Source organism: Typopeltis vanoorti, chromosome 26, assembly GCF_054136105.1.
Source record: "Typopeltis vanoorti isolate ZY-2024b chromosome 26, IOZ_Tvanoo_1.0, whole genome shotgun sequence".
In the NCBI taxonomy this organism is placed as follows: Eukaryota; Metazoa; Arthropoda; class Arachnida; order Uropygi; family Thelyphonidae; genus Typopeltis; species Typopeltis vanoorti.
In genome coordinates this window covers 28,276,017-28,298,463 of record NC_143574.1, presented here as the reverse complement: position 1 = coordinate 28,298,463, position 22,447 = coordinate 28,276,017, and the positions used below count along the sequence as shown (strand labels likewise).

At 32.3% G+C, this 22,447-nt stretch overlaps 1 protein-coding gene across 3 annotated transcripts in view; it reads right to left on the bottom strand.

Moving 5' to 3' along the window:
- Positions 1–5,538: 5,538 nt before the first annotated feature.
- The window catches only part of LOC150092439 (phosphatidylinositol 4-kinase type 2-beta-like), a 162,346-nt gene continuing 145,437 nt past the window's right edge, over positions 5,539–22,447 (bottom strand). For all 3 annotated transcript variants that reach the window (XM_090415117.1, XM_090415115.1, XM_090415116.1), the window contains exon 9: positions 5,539–12,287. In XM_090415117.1, coding sequence (XP_090271243.1) covers positions 12,126–12,287 — 162 coding nt within the window. In that variant the 3' untranslated portion in view covers positions 5,539–12,125. The remainder of the gene's footprint in view (positions 12,288–22,447) is intronic.

The window sequence follows — 22,447 nt, the reverse complement described above, 5'->3', positions numbered from 1 at the left end:
CCCTATATCCAAGGTACGTCTGAAAAGATTATCTGCTAACATCCTTCATTCTACAAAGGGGAGGAGAGCAGGGGTGTAGTCCTAAAAATAATAGTGCCAGGGGGCACTATTATTGGAAACAAAACTTTGTTTCCTCTACCTTGGAAACAAAAATCCAGAGCACGAAGTGTGGCATTATTATTATTATTGCGACGACCATATGGCAGAAAGTTGCTATTTTTGACCAAAAGCTGGAAATGCAGTCTCATTATTATAATGAATTTAAAAATTTTGATAGTTTTAAAAAAGTACCCTGTCCCGACTACACCCCTGAAGGAGAGGCCGTTTAGCCCTAACTTCTAGAAACTGGCCACAGGACAATACTTTAGTAATCACAGATAGCTAGTCCAAGCGTATCGATTTTAATTGGCATCCGGGAAAGACAACTGCTGACGTCTCATAGTCCCTAACACTATATATTATTCTGTGAAATAGTGCAGGCTAAATAGATTTTGAGTTGCAAAATTAATAAACTTGAGTTTCTGGGAGAAGAAAACCTACTTGTCCACCACAGAGATGGAATAGCTCGAAAACTGGTTGAAGCAAGGCTTAGAAAAAGTTCGGCAACTCGAATCGAACTTAAGCAATGTTTCTTCGAGTAGCTTAACGCTGTGAGCGCAAACGACATCTTCACCAATGTACGCAGGCAACCCAAAAGGTTGTCAACATACTAAATATCTTCATTCCACATCGGATCTATATCTATCTGTCATCATTATGGCAAGTCAGGATTGTTTGGCCACAATTTGTTTCAAGCCAGTGATTATGTTTTGCATCATTACCAGCAGTGAATCCACAAATCCCAAGTATTGCTGTAATCGGTTAGCACACAAATCTGTGAATAATTTTTTTAAGACTACCTCCAGTTAAAGAGATTCATCACCCCATTGCTACATAATTTGTCCATATTATTACCAACTCCCTACTTTCTTCCAAATTGATGTTATTTGACAATTTTCCATCATTGCTAAATCTTATTGGCTTTATAAGACACTATTAGCTGCATTTATCCACAAAGATCATGGTCTGACATATTTTGTTAATCTTTCCTTTGATTAAGCAACCATATCTTCTTAAAATTAGCTCTCTGATTTACCAACTCCACTAAAAATTGTGGCTATTTACAGATTTTCTATTCACAATGCAGTTCATATTCATATTTTCATACTTCTGTCAATTTTCGTACAAAATTTGTTACATCAGCTGCTAACAATTACTGAGGACTTGTATAGATTTATTAAGTATCACTTTATTTGCTTAAAGAAATAAATCAGTGGCGGCTCGTGCATAGGCAGAGGAATTGCCGCACCCCCAATTTTCCTCGATACATAAATGTATTTATTAATTTATTTATATTTGCTTGTAATATTTAATTTTATCATCAACAATCCTATCCAATTCTCTTATTTTCTATAAAATATAATAAAAATCCATCTTGTAGCACTTAGGAGGGCGCTAGTAGCACTGTGTTTACCACGGTGTCATATTGCTACGCGCGCAAGCATATGCACAGTCATAGTGAAATACGAGCTATTAGGGTAATACGGCACGTTTTCGGTCGCGCAGTTCCACTGCTGTTTATATGTAGTTTGCGCCAGTAGCAGTGTGTTCGTAGTACTTATCGTGTTTACTGCGTCTGTTTAAATATTTGGATAGTACAATTAAAGGATTGAATTGTAATGTCCAAAAATTGTAAATCCATTCCTTTCATTACAATTCAAGCAATGGATTTTATTTTTAAGTAATTTTGAATTATACGAAACTGTATAATTTTTTACTGTTAGTAATTTTAACTGTATAATAAACAATATTTTTTCATGAAACAAAACGAGAAGAATATATTTTAATTTTAAGTAATTTTGAATTATACCAAACTAGTTTTATCGACAATAAACAATATTTTAAAAACTTTTTACCATAATTTTGATATTTTATCCAAACACGTATATATACACTGTGCTTAGTGTGTATGTATATTTTGAAAGTTGCAGCACCCCCCCCCCCCCCCATTTCAAGCCACGAGCCGCCACTGAGAATAATGCATTATTGACATCCGATTTTATATCAAACCAACTGTACATCATTCAGTTCTAACTACTGACTTAAATACAGGCTATATACTGCATATATATATATATATATATATATATATATATATATATTGCTTTGCCATATAACCATATTCCTTTTGTACAACTTTTCTCTTGACACTCTCACATGCCCCCCCCATCTACAAAATCTGAATACAGATAGTTACATTTCCCATGATATTTTAGCTATCTTGGTGCGGGTTTTATATATATACAGTGGAACCTCGGTTCGAATATAATTCGTTCCTATAGTCTTCGGGAACCGATTTGCTTGAAAACTAAAACCATTTTCCCCTAAGAATTAATGTAAAATGGATTAATCCGTTCCCAAACCCCAGATGATTGTTTATTTAAACCTTCACAACAGTACTTCATGCATAAGATCGTATACAAACATAATGAAAATGCATAAAATCTTACACAAAAAGAATAAACACAATAAATAGATAAAATAAAAACGCAAATTTAACTTCACTTTAACTATACATACGGAGCTCGTATCTCGCTATGACGTGCATATGCTTGCGCTGTAGCAATATGACACTGTGGTAAACACAGTGCTGCTAGCGCCGTCCTAAGTGCAACAAGATGAATTTTTATTATATTTTATACTCAATAAAAGAATCGTATATGATTGTTGATGAAAAGCGCAATTGGAAGAACGATGGTACATTGCGTCCTTCGATTGGAATAGGCCTAAGTTCGATTCTCGTCGCGACGGGAGGAATCTTTATCTGGACGATTTCAATCGAAGGTGAGTTAGCCGATCTCATACGGAGGTAGCAGGGTTTTTTCATCCTGCATACAGAAAAATCGGCCCTTCCGAACACACACGCAATTTATAGACAAAAGACACGTTGTAGTGGGCAGTAGATGGCGTTGATGGAGATGATTCGTAGTAGAAGTTCGGTGTAGTGGTTGAGACAGTTATAAGTGTCCTCCCACGATGAGCCCTTGGACTCCTTGGAGGTGTCAGGAATAATAATAAAAATAATAACATGAAATGTTACAAGCAAATATAAATAAATTAATAAATATATTTATATATCGAGAAAAATTGGGAGTTCTGCAGTGCCTATGCACGAGCCACCCCTGCAAATTACTAAAGACATCAAGAATATTCTTATCTTCACTTTCTCTCATCTTTACCATTTCTAATTCTTTTTAGCATTTCCTCTTCCACTAATTAAGCTTTTTTTTTTTTTTTTTTTTAAAGCCACAGAAATATTTTGTTGCCTTCACAATTTATCTTATGTAGTTTTCCAAAACTATTTCCATGTCATTTGTTTTACTTTTACAGATAACTTTCTTATATTTCCTCTAAGAATCATGATGACTTAAGTCTGCAATTAATTTTAACGAGTTGTAAACTACTTTAAAATCCTTAGAGTGCCTTTATAGGCCTTTTTTTCTCTCCCCGTAACAATTTTAAATAGTTTCTGCAATGATTTGAATGTTAGTACCTTGTGTACTGTGACATGGTTTGTTTTCAATCCAATTAGCTAATAAATTACTTAAAAAAAAAAAAAAATTTTTTTTCTGGTACTGTATTGTGAGTTAATATTGTTAAATAATTAAAATGGATAACTGAGTACTATATCAAATTCTGCCCCCCTCCTTCCAAACACACAAAAAAAAATCCATATATTAGGTAAACAAAATTAATCTTTCATGATTCTTTGGTTCTTACTAAATCCATGGCATCTCAAATGACATAGCTCAACCTTTTCCCTGAATTGACTGAGCCAAATGACTTTACAAACTTTGTAAATGAACCACACACAACAAACACTTGTTTTTCATCTTTTAAATATAACAAAATAATAAAACACACAAATGACAGATTCAAAGATGTTTGAATGCAAGTGAACTCTTAACATAAGTTCACAAGACACAAGAAATAGAAATTTCCTTAGTGGGTATTCCACGAAAAATTATTGTATGAAATATTGATGAGTGAAACAAGCTAGAGGCAGGCCAGATAGAGATGCAAGATCAGACTTTGTAAAAGAAGAGAAAATCAAGAATTTATAGGAGCATTAAAAGGATCTCTATCTTGCAAAAATATATGATAAAGTACTATTGGAAAAACTGTTTACAAAAATCCTAAATCTGTATGGAATAAAAGGAACTTTAGTCATCTCTCGGTATAAAAAGCTTGCAAGACAGTTCTTACACATAAGTTGCAAATTTTAATAATGAACACACAGGAAGACTGATAATTAAATCTGGTGAAAGACAGTTATATTATTTCCACTATTTATAATCTATACAGCCTACATTATTAAGAAACACACATCAAACCTAATTTCAAAATAAGTTCTTTATGCAGATAATATCTTTTTAAATAAATCTGATCATGAGCCTTTTGCTACATTAAATAATGCTGTGATAAAAATATAAAAACAGCAACAAAGTAAATAGGAACCTATAGAACAGTTCACATATTTTAGCTTCTTCCCAAACTGCGGGCAGCGGCCCCCTTGGGGGCCATGAAATAATGAAAACAAACTGAAAATGTTTTAAGACTAAGCAGATTTTTTTTTATCTTAAAAGAAATGTATTTAATTTTTATTATTATATTTATTATTTCTTTTTTTTGTTATTTTTTATATTTTAATGGAAAAAAAAATCGCACATCGGTGCGGGTTCACAAATTTTGCTTCTCGTGTATTTCAGTGCTTAACGAATATTAGTAAATATATGCTTATTTATCTAAGTTTCATTTCAAAGCAGAAATCTAAGAATTGCAGTTTCAAATATTTCACCTAATATTGGCTTTTTGTGTAGCAGTATTAAAACACATATTACGATTTTTTTTCGAGGGGGGGGGCCCGTGAAATATTTTAATTTTTCCAGAAGTTTGGGAAGCACTGCTTTAGAAGATCGAAATATAAGAGAAGATTAATCAGAAACCTGACAAATAAGATTCATGGAGAATGATTGCTGAATAATTGTAATCCTGGTTTATTGGTTCTTGAAAGGAGTAATGTCATACAACTCCTAACAGCACTTCATCATCAACAGATGTCCATAACATCTTATCATCCCATCTTACTGCTGATCTGCCTAGTTTCTGATAACCAGTTCTTGGTGTCTATTCAGAATTCTGCAGCTAAGAAACAATAACTACCAACATATCCAGAAATAAGAAATCCATTACATATATATATTACATATATGCACGTGTTATTTATTATTTTTTATTTATTTATAGAGAAATTCACCAGTTTGACAGATGTGAGCTGTCATGCATACGTACGTAATGCATAAGTATCATTCCAATAAATGTTTAGAAAATCTTGTTATCCAACATATCCAGGGTACACACACATACACTGTAATTTTCATCTTATCTGGCAACAAAAGTAAAATAAAATTTTAGCTGTAATAAATAACACCAAACAGATAAATAGCAAATTATCTTTTATTGCACATTTATTTTCAGGAATTTCAAGTACATACTTGTCAAAGATTCCTGGATTATATCTGAGTTAAATAATACAGTGTTGTATTAAATATTAATAAGGTTTAACAATGACACTATCAATAATGCAATATTACTTTCTAGTCATAATTCTGTAAATAACGATAGATAGCATCTATCATTTATTATGAAGAGCAAAGTTTCGTTTTAAATTACTCAATTTCTAGTAAAAGGTACAGCAATTTTAGAGATTTTTTATTATATGTGCATATGAATATATTTGTTGCATGGCAAATACCTCAAAACTAATACTGGAGTATAATAAAGCATTAAATAGGCATTTTAAGGTACAGCAGAACCGTGTAAGGAAAATGTAATATAAGTTGATAATTCATCTCTTACCACCTTTGGTGTAATTCTTTTTAGATACCAAACATTCCATTCTTACAGTTATGGTACAAACATATCTGTGTTCCAATTTTTCAATTAGAATACAGAAATTTATATTTTCAAATTTAAAATTACATATATTCACAACGAAATGATACCTTTTTTAAATATTAGGAATCTTTTCCAGTAAATCTAAATCATTTGTTATAATAATAAATCAATGCATTAAAAAAATAATCTATTATCTTTATTTTTTTATTTATTATTAATTTTCAATCTAATACTTTTCTGGCTGTTTGTTATAAGCAAGTTATGAGTTATAAGATTGCCTTGTAACTTACTGAGTATTTATAAAAACAGATGTTTGCTCAATATAGAATTAGCATGTCTTTTAAAAACCTGATGAACGAAATGATTTTGTAAAGTAACTTTAGTTATAAAAGACAATTTCATTTTAACTTGGACAATTTTTTTATATAATTGAAAGAGGCAATATTTTCAAGAATCCCAGTCATGCTTGCCAAAATCTATATCAAAGAACATCATACGAACATCTTTAGACTGTTGAACTAATTTTTTATTATTTTTTTTTAATAATTACACACGTGGAAAATCTCCAAGAAAAGTGTAATGTTTTTGATTTAATTATGTTTTAACTCTATCCTAATATAACATAAATAACCCGTTTTATAACAAATTTAATAGTCAATGTGAATTTCGGTTGCAAAACTTAACACGTCAAGTATTAAGTAATATCCCAATTTGAAACTGGACTATATATCAGTTTACTCCACAAAAAAAAGGTATTTATATTACAAATTAATGTCACTTCCTAAAAGGAAGTTATAAATATTTGAAACATGCTTACATAAAACCATAAATGCTTATAGCTGAGAAATAGTTAGTACATGGCATATTTTATAACTTACAGCATGTGCAGACTAACAATGTTCTACAAGAATTAAAGTGGGCCTAGCATCCAAAGACTACTACTGATGTCATGGAACACAGAATAAAATTTTGTTAATATTGCCACAATAATAAGTTATAACTCCATCTCAACTATTCATGCAGAGAAGTAAATGGAATGTCAGAAGTAGCTGGTATGAAGTGTGTGAAAATTAACTTTTGTCTGCTATAAAATTTAAGATTCATCTGCTATATAACCTAGTCTGTCAAGCAATTAATTGCATCTTAATGAATATATCTAACACATGTTAAGCAGAATTTTTATTTTTTTTTCATTGTTAGAATTTTTGAAAACTTCCACAGCTATTTCTAGTTGAGAAAATGATATATCAAGTAACTTGTCCCATTGCTTTATCATAATTCACACTTCAAATCTATTTAAGGAAGGAATAAAAAATTAGAGACCAATGAAAAAAAAAAATAAAAAAATCAGAACCACACTTATTTAAGTTACAAAAAGAGAACGCAAAAGATAAAGAAAACGATTTGTTGTTGGAAATTGAGAATTTTGAAAACAGACATTTGAACAGAAGATTAAAACATGCCACAAAATGTTTTGTTTAAATTTTATCAAAAATAATATGCATATCATATATACAATATGAATGATTTATAAATTTCAATGCATATAAATAATAATTACAGTAAGTTAATGATTAAAATGTCACATTTATTTACAATAATTTATCTGCTGGATGTTGCTTAACTACCTTTTCAATGTGAGAAAACAAAAATTTTAATGAATTTTCGGAACCTGGGAAACATGGTGGAAGGCATCTTATGGATCTATAAATTAAAGATATTTTCTATAGCTTTAGGCGTGGTTGTTTGCAAACATTTATATGGGTGTGTAGCTTTTTTTAACACATTAAATAAAGTAGATCTTATCAATACCTTCAAGCTAGCTCACATCCAGTGAGTGCGGTATTTTTAAGAAATTCTTTTATTTCAGTGGAAGGCTATTTTTAATTTTTTGTTTAATTATTTTCAATGGGAATTTATCACAGGCAAACTGTTTAACATCATTAAATGGTAACATCTAATCTTTAGTATGTCCTACCTGGTAGTATTGTAACTTCAACTCTAATATGTGTGGGACTGATTTAAAAAGAAAAACCCTCATTTTAATTTATTTTATTTAACTTTTATGTATCAACCAACACTTACCTGTAGGATAAGAAGAGTAATGAAACTACTTTTTTCCCAAGTGCAGAGAACAATTTCATAAATTGACTTGTGTGATGTCTTGTAAGTCTATAGCTATAAATGGCCAACATAATTCCTTCCACCGAGCAGACATTTAATATATGAGCAAAATGTGTTAAGGTACTGACTATAAGAAAAACAAATAAGCCTTAACCAAACTTTAAAATATAAAGTTGAATCATAATTAGATTTAGAAATATTTTGACATCTACATTAATAACTGTGCTTAATATACAGATATAAATTTACCAAAGTTATAACAGTGAAAGTAGGAAAATGAGATGAGATGAATTTAAATTATATTTGACACAGAATTAAAGCAAATTTTGATTTGCATATATAATACATTCATAAAGTTTTAAAACTGCCTTTGAAAGATCCATCACTTTAAATATAAAGTGATAAAAAACTGTTTCATAAACTATAAATTTTTGAAACTAGCTAGGTTTACCCAACAATGATGCACAATTAACTTTTATTATTATTATTATAATACAGTATTTTCAGAAGGAATTAACATGTACATGAGTTGATTTATAAAGCTGGAGAAGTAAGAAATATACTAAAAATCACTACCATTCTATTATTGTAAATTCAGCTGTAAAATCAACTGGTTGTCCACATTTTACAGAGAGCCATCGCATTTGTATTTATTAAAATCGGTACATACTGCTCACTTATAAAATTTTCTAAATTGTAATGTACACAACTATAAAAGTTATAATACAACTAATTGCAAAGAGCATATGTAGCTATTTCTATTTTAACCACATAATGCTAATATTCCACAACTTTTCACACTATTTAATTCTCTGAAGCACTTTGCATACATTGAAAAACTTTTTTCCTGTTTCATAACTGAATGTATAATTTAAATTGCATTAGTTTAAGATCAGAAGAAAATACTCGCTATTAAAAGAAAAATTAAACCAAACACATATCAACCTTACACTTGATATATTATTTTTATGAATGACTCGCAAAAAAAACTATCAGAAATCAGGGTATTTATGCAAATAAAATATCAAGAAAAATACACTAACCACAGCCATGCAATTAAGTGTACATAATTAAAAGCATTTCACTGTATTTACTTGAATCTAATCTTGCACCCAATTTTCGCAGGACAAAATCATTTATAAATGAATGGCAGGAGTTTTTTTTAGGAGAATAACAAAATGTACACTAAAAATTTAAGTCATGCTACATTACAGGATATACTAAAATGCGCTATAAAAATGACAACATGGTACCCATTCTAAATGGATGTGTATCACTTAATAATACTGCAACCATTTAGATGCCAATGTTTCTCCACTTTTAACAGCCAAAATGTTGCAGGTGATAGGTAAAGTTGGATATCTTAACAGAGAACTCTTCAAAGGCACTATAATAGAAAATTTTCTCATTTCCATTTCCAGTCTACTGAACTTCTCATTCTTGTTTAAAAGAAATAACCGAACTCTTATTTTTTTTTAATCAGTGACAAACACTCTTTTTGGCACATCAAATTTTATGTCCAACTTTTTTTTTTTGTCTCTTCAAAGAATTCAATATCATTACAACACTTATTAGTTTTATGACATTCTCAATTAATCGGCGACTTATAACTCTAATGAATAATTATATAAAATCGAACGAAGAAACACAGTACTTCATATTACTATTAAGAAAGCACTGTTCATGGCAATACCACAAGTCTAAGTGAGCATATTTCAGAAGCTTGTACTAAATATGCACATCAGTTTAAATTTCTTGATCTCTTGAAAGGGAAGGTGGAAGAGATTGGACATTTACATTTAGACTCAAGTAAATATAGTACCGTCTAATGCTCATGAAGATCTCAAAACTCATTTTAATGTAATCTATTATAAAAATATTCACAAATGTCTTGCATTTCATCTCTTATATAAATATATACACATTAAATATATTAAGGTTCGTTTTGCACTCTCCTAAATAATTAACACCAGCAATATACTAGATAGGAAAGATTTTATACAAAGATATGGGTAAGAAATAAAGGCAATGTTTATCTTGTATCTTACAGAACAAAGTGACATACAAAAAAATTATTTGACTGTTTATCTCATTCTGATTATATAATACTTCTTTGCTTAATTTTGTGGATTTGTCTTTGGCATTAATATTAAAAAAACTTTATGGAAGGGGAAAAAATCCAACAATAATAAATAAAATTAAAAAGATGTAACAACTTCAAAAAATCAAATATTAACACAAATATCTATATTTCAGAAAAATCTGCTAAAACTTTAATTTGTAAATAATTTTAGAAACTAAACATATATTTAAATTAAAGCTGTACAATGATTATTGAGCATCTGTTTCCACTAGTTCATTATGTAAATATAAAAACTACTCTTAATTGATTCTATACACTAATTGGCTTAAATTACATCAGTGGTCCAACTTTTCTATAAATAAAATGAAAAACACATAAAAAATTAACCAAAGAATAAATACACTTCATTTAAATTATACATTAGTGAAATTTGAACTAAATAAATGTTTTCTAATTCTCCTTATGAATTAACTCAAGTGATAACTTCTATCATTACAGAGTTTTTGTTAAATTGCATTCTGATAATAATAACTCAGTGAATCTATAGTCACAATTTCTTTTACAAATATTCTCTACTTAACATGTCAAACATTACTGGAATGAATTCATTTAACTGGATGTAATTTTATTTATATGACCTGTACACTGCACTAAGGATTTATTGGGGGTTCATCATTTTTGAATTTGGTGAAAGCCAAGTTTCCAACATAGATTAATTTACTATTTAAATTTAAAAAAAAAGTATTTGAAATATGATGTGGTGTCTGAGATCAATATACGCTTTTACGTTAAAAAATGCATATATGCAGTAGCACATATTTCCCTAGTGTATGCAGAGGGAGGAATAGGGACTGGGCATCCCACTCCAAAGAAAGCATTATATATACCAAAAGACAGATCACATACTAACTCATCATTCGTTTTGGTAATTTCATCACTGGATTAGATGTTTGTTACTAGTTTATAGTATATTGATAGCTGAAAGTACAAAAGACAGTTACCCCCAACTCCTTAGTAAAATTCTGTATATGCCACTTTTATAAGACAAACTAGCATACTAATATTAAGACTATTAATACTGAAAACTCAAAAGAGTAGTCCAAAAGAATAGTTTATAGTTTCTTTTAATAGCATAATCTTAAAATGTTTTAACATTTTTTAAAAAGTTTTTTAGATGCATGACTATAATACAGAGCTTAAAATTTACATAAATTTACAAGATAAATCTATCTTAGTTTGGTATATAGTTGTAATTTTATATTAATGAAATCAGACACCTCAATCAATAAGAGATCACAAGGTCAAGTTCATTAACACAACTCAAATACATACTATACTATAAGTAAAAATTGAACCATACAGTAAACTCTTAGTATAGCAAACTTGTGGGAATCAAAAGAAACAGTTTGATAATATAGGAGTTTAGCTAGAACTTTTTTGGTTGGTAGTTTGCTATGGTGAGTGAATTCATTATAGTGGTGCTCGTTATAATGAGAGCTGACTGAAGTTATATTTTTCATTTCAGTATCTCCAAATAGTTCACATTTTTATCTTAACAGAACTGATTAATTATCTTATTTTATTTACTAACATATGAAAATATATAAAAATCTGGGGGAAAAAAATTAATTCTTACCATAACTTATATTAAATTCTCAAATCAAACAAACAAATGCATATTAACTACCCAATATTTCTTCATTTTCTGATAACAGCCTTTTTGTTATCTCAAATTTCTTTAACTCATTTATCATTATATGCAAAATGAATTAAATAAAAAATATATGACTAGCTTCTATCACAGAATCGTTTGACCACTCTCTTCTGATTATCAAACTTTGATTTAAACCTCTGCCAATTCCATGTTCAACCTTGTTAAACCAGTTAATATTTTAGGACTTCTAGACGTCAGTTTTTATCCTTAACAACATTTAAAGAATGGAGTTCTTCTCTGGAAACTTTGTGTGAAACCTTCTGATAATGAATTTGCCTTATTTTTTTTTCTTTCAACGATAACACAAGGCATCTGTACAAGCTGCATAGGAGATCTGGATTCATTTAATGCTTGGCAAAGATTGAGAATCTAACAAACAAACAAATACCATTATTTGAATGCACAGGTAAGAAAATACTTTAGTAAGCAGAAAATACAATTCTTTGACTGAATGTGTACTAATATAGTACTTCCGTCAGTCCATTATTTAACTAGTGAATACCAAACTAAACACATTAGCAAAACATTTAAGTTTTTTACGTGGCCAACACCTATGAGAGGTTTTAAACTTAATTATATTTTTGTATCATGAGTGGCCAAAGCAGTTTTTTCCATTTTGTTAAAATTAATTAATTATATATTTTTTTTGTATTTTTATTTATTTTTTTTACATAGTCCACAAATTCTTACTCTAGAGATCAAACATGAAACTTTCAACTGCTTCAGGTATCCAATAAGCAGAGCAATGGCTCCACACTCGGGTGATGCAATTTATCTCCTCCCTCAAGATATTCACAAACATTCACATTCATAGCAGGATGAACCAGCAACCTGTTTTGGAGGCTGGGTTAGAGGGTAGATCTGTCCTCAGATCAAGCCTGATCAAAGTAGTCATGATTACATCATGCGAATGTAGCTGTTTATTAATGTTAAACGATAGGTTATTTAAATGAATAGCAGGTTTTAGGGGTTATCAATTTAACTGTAAATGAATGTTAGCCAGTTATTGTAGTTTCAGTGGAAATGGGTTGAGGGATGTAAACTACACTGAAAAGCACCCATGGAAATACCTGTAGACAAGATACAATGAGGAAACTGACTATCTGTGAGATAGTAGCCTAAGAGAGAAGTTGTCAATTAGCTGAACTGTCCTTTTCTAAACAACATCAAGAAATTTGAGTTTTACAGGTGCACCACTCCAAATATAAGAGTGGTATTCCAGTAGTGGGCAGATTTAGGATTTGCACTGAGTTCACAGCTCAGATGGAAAGTAACATCTTAAGCAGAAAGGGGGAAAAAAAAAAAAAAAGGAAAAAAAAAGAGAGGATGACAAGATTTTTTGGAAGCCAGAAATGTTGTTTGTGCCAGGAAAGGCAGGGTAAGCATCAGTGTGAGAAGGCAAGATTTAATCCCGAGTATTGAGTTGAGCATTATCAAACGGTAAAGGGGTGAAAAACTAAGGTCTTTAAAAGATCATCATCATCATCATCAAATTCCTGCCATGTACCCTCAAGGGGTGTTCAGGATATGACAGTACTACATGAAAAAATTACATCATTACTAACTTCCTATCTAAAATTTTCCTCCAAATCAGTCTGTTACTTGTCAAGACTCCAACATTATCAGATCTTATATTTCTATCGTCTAAGGCACTTTGTACTGTATCAATCCACCTATATCTTGGTCTTCCTCTGGGTCGTTTTCCTGCCAACCTGGCAGAGAACACTTGTTTTGCTAATCTTTCCTCTCCCATTCTATTTAAGTGACCATACCATCTGAGATTAGCTCTGCTAACGCATTCCTGGATGCTGACAATGTCAAGTTCTTTCCTAATATCCTCATTTTTAATATGATATTGCCATTGATGCCATCTGTTCACGCCTCTAATCTTTCTCAGGACTCTCATATCTGCGGTCTCTAGTCTTTGGTCAAGTGTTTTACTTCTGACCCAGCTCTCAGATCCATAAGTTAAAACTGGTTTGAACACTGTCTTGTATACAGCTAATTTAGTGTTCCGACTAATTTCTTTCTTATTCCATATGAATTTATTCAATTGACTTCCCACGATACCAGCTTTGCTGATTCTGTTGTCTATTTCTATATTTAGTTTACCATCTTCAGTAAAAATTGTGCCTAAGTAGCTGAAATGTTTTACTTGTTCCACAGGTTCTCCATTCACAACACAGTTGACATTTTCAATGATTCTGCCTATTTTCATTGTCTTTGACTTTTTATTGCTGACCTTCATACCATATCTATTACAACAGCTATTCAATTTAGTCAGAGAATCTTGCAGACTTGTAGCGGATTTATTTAGAAGTATAACATCATCCGCATAAAGCAAAGAGCTGACATTAACATCTCCAATTTTGATATCAGGTTTAATACCACTTTCCTTCATAATGTGATCCATATAGATAATGAATAACAGAGGGGATAATGTACATCCTTGTCTCACACCAGATTTAACATTAAACCATCTTCCTGTACTTCCTTCAATTCTAACTGCTGACTCACATCTCAAATAAAGACTAAGTATTGCTTGATATAATGCCCCATTGACACCATATAACTGCAGCGTATTGAATAGCTTCTCTCTTGGCACCTTGTCATATGCCTTTTCCAAATCGACAAAACTTAAATACAGATCTTTGTTATATTCCCATGCTTTCTCGACTATTTGTCGTAAAGTGAAGATCTGATCCTGACAGCCTCTATTTGGCCTGAATCCAGCTTGTTCTTCACCAAGCTTTTCTTCCACAATTCTTCTCAACCGTTTCTCAAGTATACTTGCATAGATCTTGCCAGGAACACTCAGTAGGGAAATACCTCTGTAATTCTCACATTCAGTTTTATTTCCCTTTTTATATATGGGTACTATGAGAGCTCTACTCCAATCATCGGGAATTCGTCCCTCTGTCCAGGCTTTCTGAACTATGCAGTGCAGCCACTGTAAGACTCTTATACCACCATACTTCAGCATTTCTGGTCGAATATCATCTACTCCTGCTGCCTTTCCACATTTCAAGCCTTTGATGGCTTTTTCTACTTCAAGTATGGATATGTATTCCTGACTGCATGCCTGGTCAGTGTTTTTTATCACTGTGCTGTCATCACTGCTTGTTTCCTTTAGCAGTTTTTCGAAGTAATTACTCCATACTTCAAGGATATCTTTTTCTCCTGTTTTCATGTCACCTTTATCATCTCTAATTCCTTTTACACCACTCTTTCCTCCATTCCTAAGCTTCTTCAACAACCTCCAGAATATTTTGCCACCTTCTTGATATTTATTTTCTATATTCTTGCCAAAATCCTTTCATGACTTTTTTTTAGCTAGTTTTACAAAGTGTTTGGCTTTCTTACATTTGTCTCTCTATTCTCTAAGAACACAAGCTGACTTATTTGCCAGGAACTTTTGGTATGCTTTCTTCTTTTCCTTCACTGCCTCTTTAACTTCCTGTGTCCACCAGGGAGTTCTGATTTTTTTATCCTTGCACACAACCTCACCACATGCCTCTCTGGCAGAATCAATCAATGTTTCCTTCAGAGTTTGCCACTGAATCTCCAAGGTTTGATTCCTGTTCTCAAACTCTTTCATTTTCTTTTCAATAATATTTCTGTATTTTAGTCTACAGTTCGCATCTGAGAGCTGCTCAACTTTTATTCGCTTTAAAACTTTCTTACATGTTATTCTTTTCAATATGAAATTCAATTTTATCCTGCTCAAGACTAAATAGTGATCACTTCCAATTTCAAATCCTCTGTACACTCTGGTGTCCTGCACCAGGGAGAAAACATCACTATCAACAATAACATAGTCAATGAGACTTTTCTTATTCCTAGCCTCTTCTCTCCATGTGAATTTGTGCACATTTTTATGTTGGAACATGGTGTTAGTAATAACCAGTCCATGTCCTGAGCAGAAATCCAACAGATATTTGCCATTATTATTAGCTTTGCTCTTTTCTCCAAATTTTCCCAAAATATTTTTGTATGTCTCACAATCATTTCCTACTCTGCTATTTAGATCCCCAACAAGGACCAACTTTTCCATTTTCATTGTGTCAGTTGCTTTTTCTAAAGCCTCAAAAAATTCCTCCACTTCTACCTTAGTAGAACCTTCTGTGGGACCATAGGCACAAATAAGTCTCATTGTCCAGTTCCCCATTCTCATATTTGCCCACATTACTCTACTTGAGACTGACTGCCATTCAAGAAGATTAGCCTCGTATTTTGTGTTGAATACTATGGCTACTCCTTCTTTTCCTTGATTGTCTTTAAAAGATATATATATATAGAGAGAGAGAGAGAGAAATTTCAGAAACACTGAAGGTGATTAGGTTGTCATAATCTCATTGAAGAATGGTATGGAGATCAGTGTTTAGAGCATTGGTCATATAAGTTCTTGAAGATTGCGATGCATGAACACTGCAAGATGTCATATTAGTATAAGGAATGAAAAGCACTGTCTTCAGCAAAATATGATTTTTTACATATATGAGAAAGAGGTAATGAGTGAAATAATGACCCTAAGGAACACCTGCATTAGTAGGAAAAGCTGAAGACAAAACATCCTCCATTACACACACCCCAAGCAAATTGGTGATCTAACTGCAAAAGATGGAAGGTAGATAATATGGAAATTTGCTGAGGAGTCCTATGCTAGACCCTATCAAATGCTAAATACAAAAGAAGGATTTTTCCAAACCTTTCCAAGTCACATGTCCAGAGGTGGATGATGTAGCTGCAGATCTTGACAAGTAGAATCTATATTGTTGGTCACTGATTAGTTGACATTTCTCTAGATGTTTAAATGTCAGTGATCTGCTTTAGACAGCACTGAGGCAAGCACAATGGATTGCTAGTTTGATGGCACACATTTATCTCCTTTTTTTGCATAAGCTGAATATGGGGATAGGTGCCAGCTGAATATAATAGTGTAGAAATGATAAAGAATTTTATCATTTTATCAGAAACTTTATTAATTAAAAATTAATAAAACAAAAGTAAAAATTAAGACATACCTGTATTATATGAAGAGATCAGGATGACAGTGTTATTTAGTGCAGAATTTAAAATTGGGCTAAAAAATAATGTAAGAATGGAAAACAATGGGGAAGGCAAACATCAAATACATGAGCAAAGATATATCAAAAAGTAGGAATAAAACTGTAAATAAAGCAAAATTAAGAAGGCAATGAATTTATAAAAAAAAAAAACATTTTGAACTAAGAAATTAAAAATCTATGGTAATCATGATCAGTTAGCAATATAAATGACAGTGTGATGGTTGTTTTGGTGGAGTTGTCATCAGATTAAAAAACATACTTATGAGTATTTTATATTGTGTATGAACTTATGGTTCATGCTGCTCCTTTTGTAATCTTTATAGTAAACTACTTATGAGCTTGACACATAGTTCACTAGATGAAGGTATTCAGCTGGAGAGTAAAGAGAGTAGTTTATCTTAGTTAAGTGCATCATCATCATCATCATCGTCATGAAATTCCTGCCATGTACCCTCAAGGGGTGTACAGGATATGATAGTACTACATGAAAATTTACATCATTACTAACTTCCTATCTACAATTTTCTTCCAAATCAGTCTGTTACTTGTCAAGACTTCAACATTATCAGATCTTATATTTCGATCGTCTAAGGCACTTTGTACCATATCAATCAACTATATCTTGGTCTTCCTCTGGGTCGTTTTCCTGCCAACCTGGCAGAGAACACTTGTTTTGCTAATCTTTCCTCGCCCATTCTGTTTAAGTGACCATACCACCTGAGATTAGCTCTGCTAACGAATTCCTGGATGCTGACAATGTTAAGTTCTTTCCTAATATCCTCGTTTTTAATATGATGTTGCCATCGATGCCATCTGTTCACACCTATAATCTTTCTCAGGACTCTCATATCTGTGGTTTCTAGTCTTTTGTCAAGTGTTTTACTTCTGACCCAGCTCTCAGATCCATAAGTTAAAACTGGTTTGAACACTGTCTTGTATACAGCTAATTTAGTGTTCAGACTAATTTCTCTCTTATTCCATATGAATTTATTCAATTGACTACCCGCCATACCAGCTTTGCTGATTCTGTTGTCTATTTCCATATTTAATTTACCATCTTCACTAAAAATCGTGCCTAAGTAGCTGAAATGTTTTACTTGTTCCACAGGTTCTCCATTCACAACACAGTTGACATTTTCAATGATTCTGCCTATTTTCATTGTCTTTGTCTTATTATTGCTGACCTTCATACCATATCTATTACAACAGTTATTCAATTTAGTCAGGGAATCTTGCAAACTTGTAGCAGATTTATTTAGAAGTATAACATTGTCCCATAAAGCAAAGAGCTGACATTACCATCTCCAATTTTGAGATCATGTTTAATACCACTTTCCTTCATAATGTGATCCATATAGATAATGAATAACAGAGGGGATAATGTACATCCTTGTCTCACACCAGATTTAACATTAAACCATCTTCCTGTACTTCCTTCAATTCTAACTGCTGGCTTACAACTCAAATAAAGTATTTGCTTCATATAATGCCCCACTGACACCATATAACTGTAGCATATCGAATAGCTTCTCTCTTGGCACCTTGTCATATGCCTTTTCCAAATCGACAAAACTTAAATACAGATCTTTGTTATATTCCCATGCTTTCTCCACTATTTGTCGTAAAGTGAAGATCTGATCCTGACATCCTCTATTTGGCCTGAATCCAGCTTGTTCTTCACCAAGCTTTTCTTCCACAATTCTTCTGAACCGTTTCTCAAGTATACTTGCATAGATCTTAACAGGAACACTCAAGTAAGGATATAGCTCTGTAATTCTCACATGCAGTTTTATTTCCCTTTTTATATATGGGTACTATGAGAGCTCTACTCCAATCATCGGGAATCCGTCCCTCTGTCCAGGCATTCTGAACTATGCAGTGCAGCCACTGTAAGACTTTTTTATGGATATGTATTCCTGACTGCATGCCTGGTCAGTGTGTTTTATCACTGTGCTGTCAACACTGCTTGTTTCATTTAGCAGTTTTTCAAAATAATTACTCCATACTTCAAGGATATCTTTTTCTCCTGTTTTCATGTCACCTTTATCATCTCTAACTCCTTTTACAGCACTATTTCTTCCATTCCTAAGCTTCTTCAACAACCTCCAGAATATTTTGCCACCTTTTTGATATTTATTTTCTATGTTCTTACCAAAGTCCTCCCATGACTTTTGTTTAGCTAGTTTTACACACTGTTTAGATTTCTTACATTTGTCTCTGTATTCTCTAAGAGCACAAGCTGACTTATTTGCCAGAATGTTTGTTATGCTTTCTTCTTTTCCTTCACTGCCTCTTTAAATTCGTGTGTTGAAGTTCTAATTTTCCTATCCTTGCAGACAACTTCACCACATGCCTCTCTAGCTGAATCAATCAGGGCTTTCTTCAAGGCTTGCCACTGAATCTCCAAGGTTGGATTCCTGTTCTCAAACTCTTTCATTTTTTCTTCAATAATCTTTGTGTATTTTAGTCTATAGTTCACGTCTGAGAGCTGCTCAACTTTTATTCGCTTTAAAACTTTCTTACATGTTATTCTTTTCAATATGAAATTCAATTTTATCCTGCTCAAGACTAAATAGTGATCACTTCCAATTTCAAATCCTCTGTACACTCTGGTGTCCTGCACCAGGGAGAAAACATCACTATCAACATCAATGAGGCGTTTCTTATTCCTTGCCTCTTCTCTCCATGTGAATTTGTGCACATTTTTATGTTGGAACACGGTGTTAGTAATAACCAGTCCATGTGCTGAGCAGAAATCCAACAGATATTTGCCATTATTATTAGCTTTGCTCTTTTCTCCAAATTTTCCCAAAATATTTTTGTATGCCTGACAATCATTTCCTACTCTGCTATTTAGATCCCCAACAAGGACCAACTTTTCCTTTTTCATTGTGTCAGTTGCTTTTTCTAAAGCCTCAAAAAATTCCTCCACTTCTACCTTAGTAGAATCTTCTGTGGGACCATAGGCACAAATAAGTCTCATTGTCCAGTTCCCCATTCTCTTATTTGCCCACATCACTCTACTTGAGACTGCCTGCCATTCAAGAAGATTAGCCTTGTATTTTGTGTTGAATACTATGGCTACTCCTTCATTTCCTTGATTGTCATTGCCTGAATATAACATTTTGTATTTATTGCTCAGAAAGATCTCACCAGTTTTGGTCTTTTTTTTGTTTCAGTCACCCCTATTATGTCGATCTGGTACTTATCTAATTCCTCAGCTAGCTCCATTTCTTTGCTATTCAGGCTTCTTATGTTGATAATACCGATCTTTAACTCTGGTGATGTTGAGTTGGGGTGTGCTTTCAGATTTGTTCCAGTAGCTGACTTTTCGCTGTTCGCCCTGGTTCCCTGGCGAAAACAACAGGGGCCTTGTTTAACCAGGCGACTCCCCAGCTGGTATGAAATTTAAGTGCCATAAGGATAAAATTAGTAGTAGTCTTTGCATATTTATTGCATACTGACTAGTTCTTATTACTATATTCTGAGCAGTGTGACTGTTTTCATTTTCTTGGAAATCCAATTACATAAACCAGTTATGCTGGTTTATTACATAAACTCAGCATTTCTAGTGACAAAAACTAATCAACTTTTTGACCCTATCTGATCTTGGCTTCATGACAATTAAAAAATAAAACTATTATTGGGGGTACCCTTACTCTTGAACCAACCAACCATAATAATATATTTTTACATAGTGAACCATACAATTTAGTTATTTAGAAAGCTTATAACTAATTTTTTTTATTTATTTATTTTTTTTTTATCACCACCAGCACATTATACTGTTAGCTGATGTTTACTACAGGTTTTCAGTTTAAGCTCATAATTTTTTTTTTAAATTCATAATATTTAAATTCACTGCCTTCTTTAAATTTTGTTTTATTCCTACTATTTGATATATCTCGTGTATTTGATGTTCAACATTGTTTCCAATATTTTTTGGCTATATTTTAAATTTTGCACAAAAAATATCACCATCAGCCTGATTTGCAAATTAGGCTGATGTAGTATATAGTCCATAGTATATCCAGGTATGTTTGATTTTGATTTATTACTCTTTCTAATTTAAAAATGTTTTAACTAACAAATAATCCTAAGCCTTTCTTATTCCATATAGACTGGTAAAGGGGAAAAAGGAAGTTCCATTACTATAAAGCTTAGATTTATTATTTGTAGTTTTAGAATTCTAAGACCACTTTCAGACCACAAATGCTATGTATTCACTCTCCTATTTTTCTTAGAACTTTCATATCTGTGGTCTACAGTCTTTGATCTGTGCCAAGAAGTTATATTCTTGGTATCACTTCAGGGTCTGGCTCCCACTGATGAGACTGCAATAAAAGTTGAAACTGGTCTAGGCAGTGGCCCTTCCATTAATTTATAGCATTATACACGTTCATAAGGATATGTGCATTGCATTATGGGATACTACGATAAGTGATATGAAGTCATTAGCCTCTACATACAAGTAGCTCAGTCATGAAGTGACTTCATGTGCAAACTTTGTTTGCTTACACTTGGATAAAGGATGACACCAAGGATATAATTTCTTGGCATCTTTAATTTATAGTATAAACCAAGTGAAAAAACTTTCATTAATTTTAGATGTTGAAAGTTTTTCCACTTTCATTAACTGCATCTACTTCTCACTCAGAATCTTTCCTGTTCTCTGACTCAAATTATATAGACTGGTCAAAGGAGCTGAATACTCTTTTAGCATCTGTGCTGATATCCCATCAGTCCCTATTGCTGAATTCTTATTCAGTTTGTGCTCTAATACTTTCTCCTCATACACCTGAGTTTCTACATCCAGTGAAGAGGTAGCAGTGAGCTCGATATTGCAGGTTGATAGCTTTTAGCAAAATGGACACTCATTAGTTGAACAATCTCTTCTGCACCTTTCACCCTCACAACATCTGCATTCACTAGAGTTATTCTTTCATATTTATTCTTTTTTTTATTTGCAGCATATCGATAGAATTCTCTGGGATTGTCTTTAGCTTGCCCAGTTTCTTTTCATACTCATGCTCTGTACAGCAGTTGTGACTCTTCTGGCCAGCTGCTTATAATTTTCATAAAGTACATCATCATTATACACATGAATCTCTAGCTTGATACGATTACACATCCATTTCCCTCCTATGCTATTTATTTTTTGAACTCTCAGGACACATTCTGATATTGCATCATTTAAGTATTTTTAAATGCTTCCCATGCACAGCCCTCACAAGGCTATTCAACTCACAAGAAGATTTTGGGAAGAATTCTCTACAGAAACATTCTGATGTGCTTTGTAAGGAACTTTCCATATTATTTATTTTCTTGGATTACCTCAACTTCTCATGTTCACAGCAACGTTTGCCGACGACTTCCTCATATGCTTCTCTGTCTGTTTAAGTTTTAATGATGAATAAGTGATAGTGTTTGCAAACTTTCACTTTTTTACACTAAGTTGTT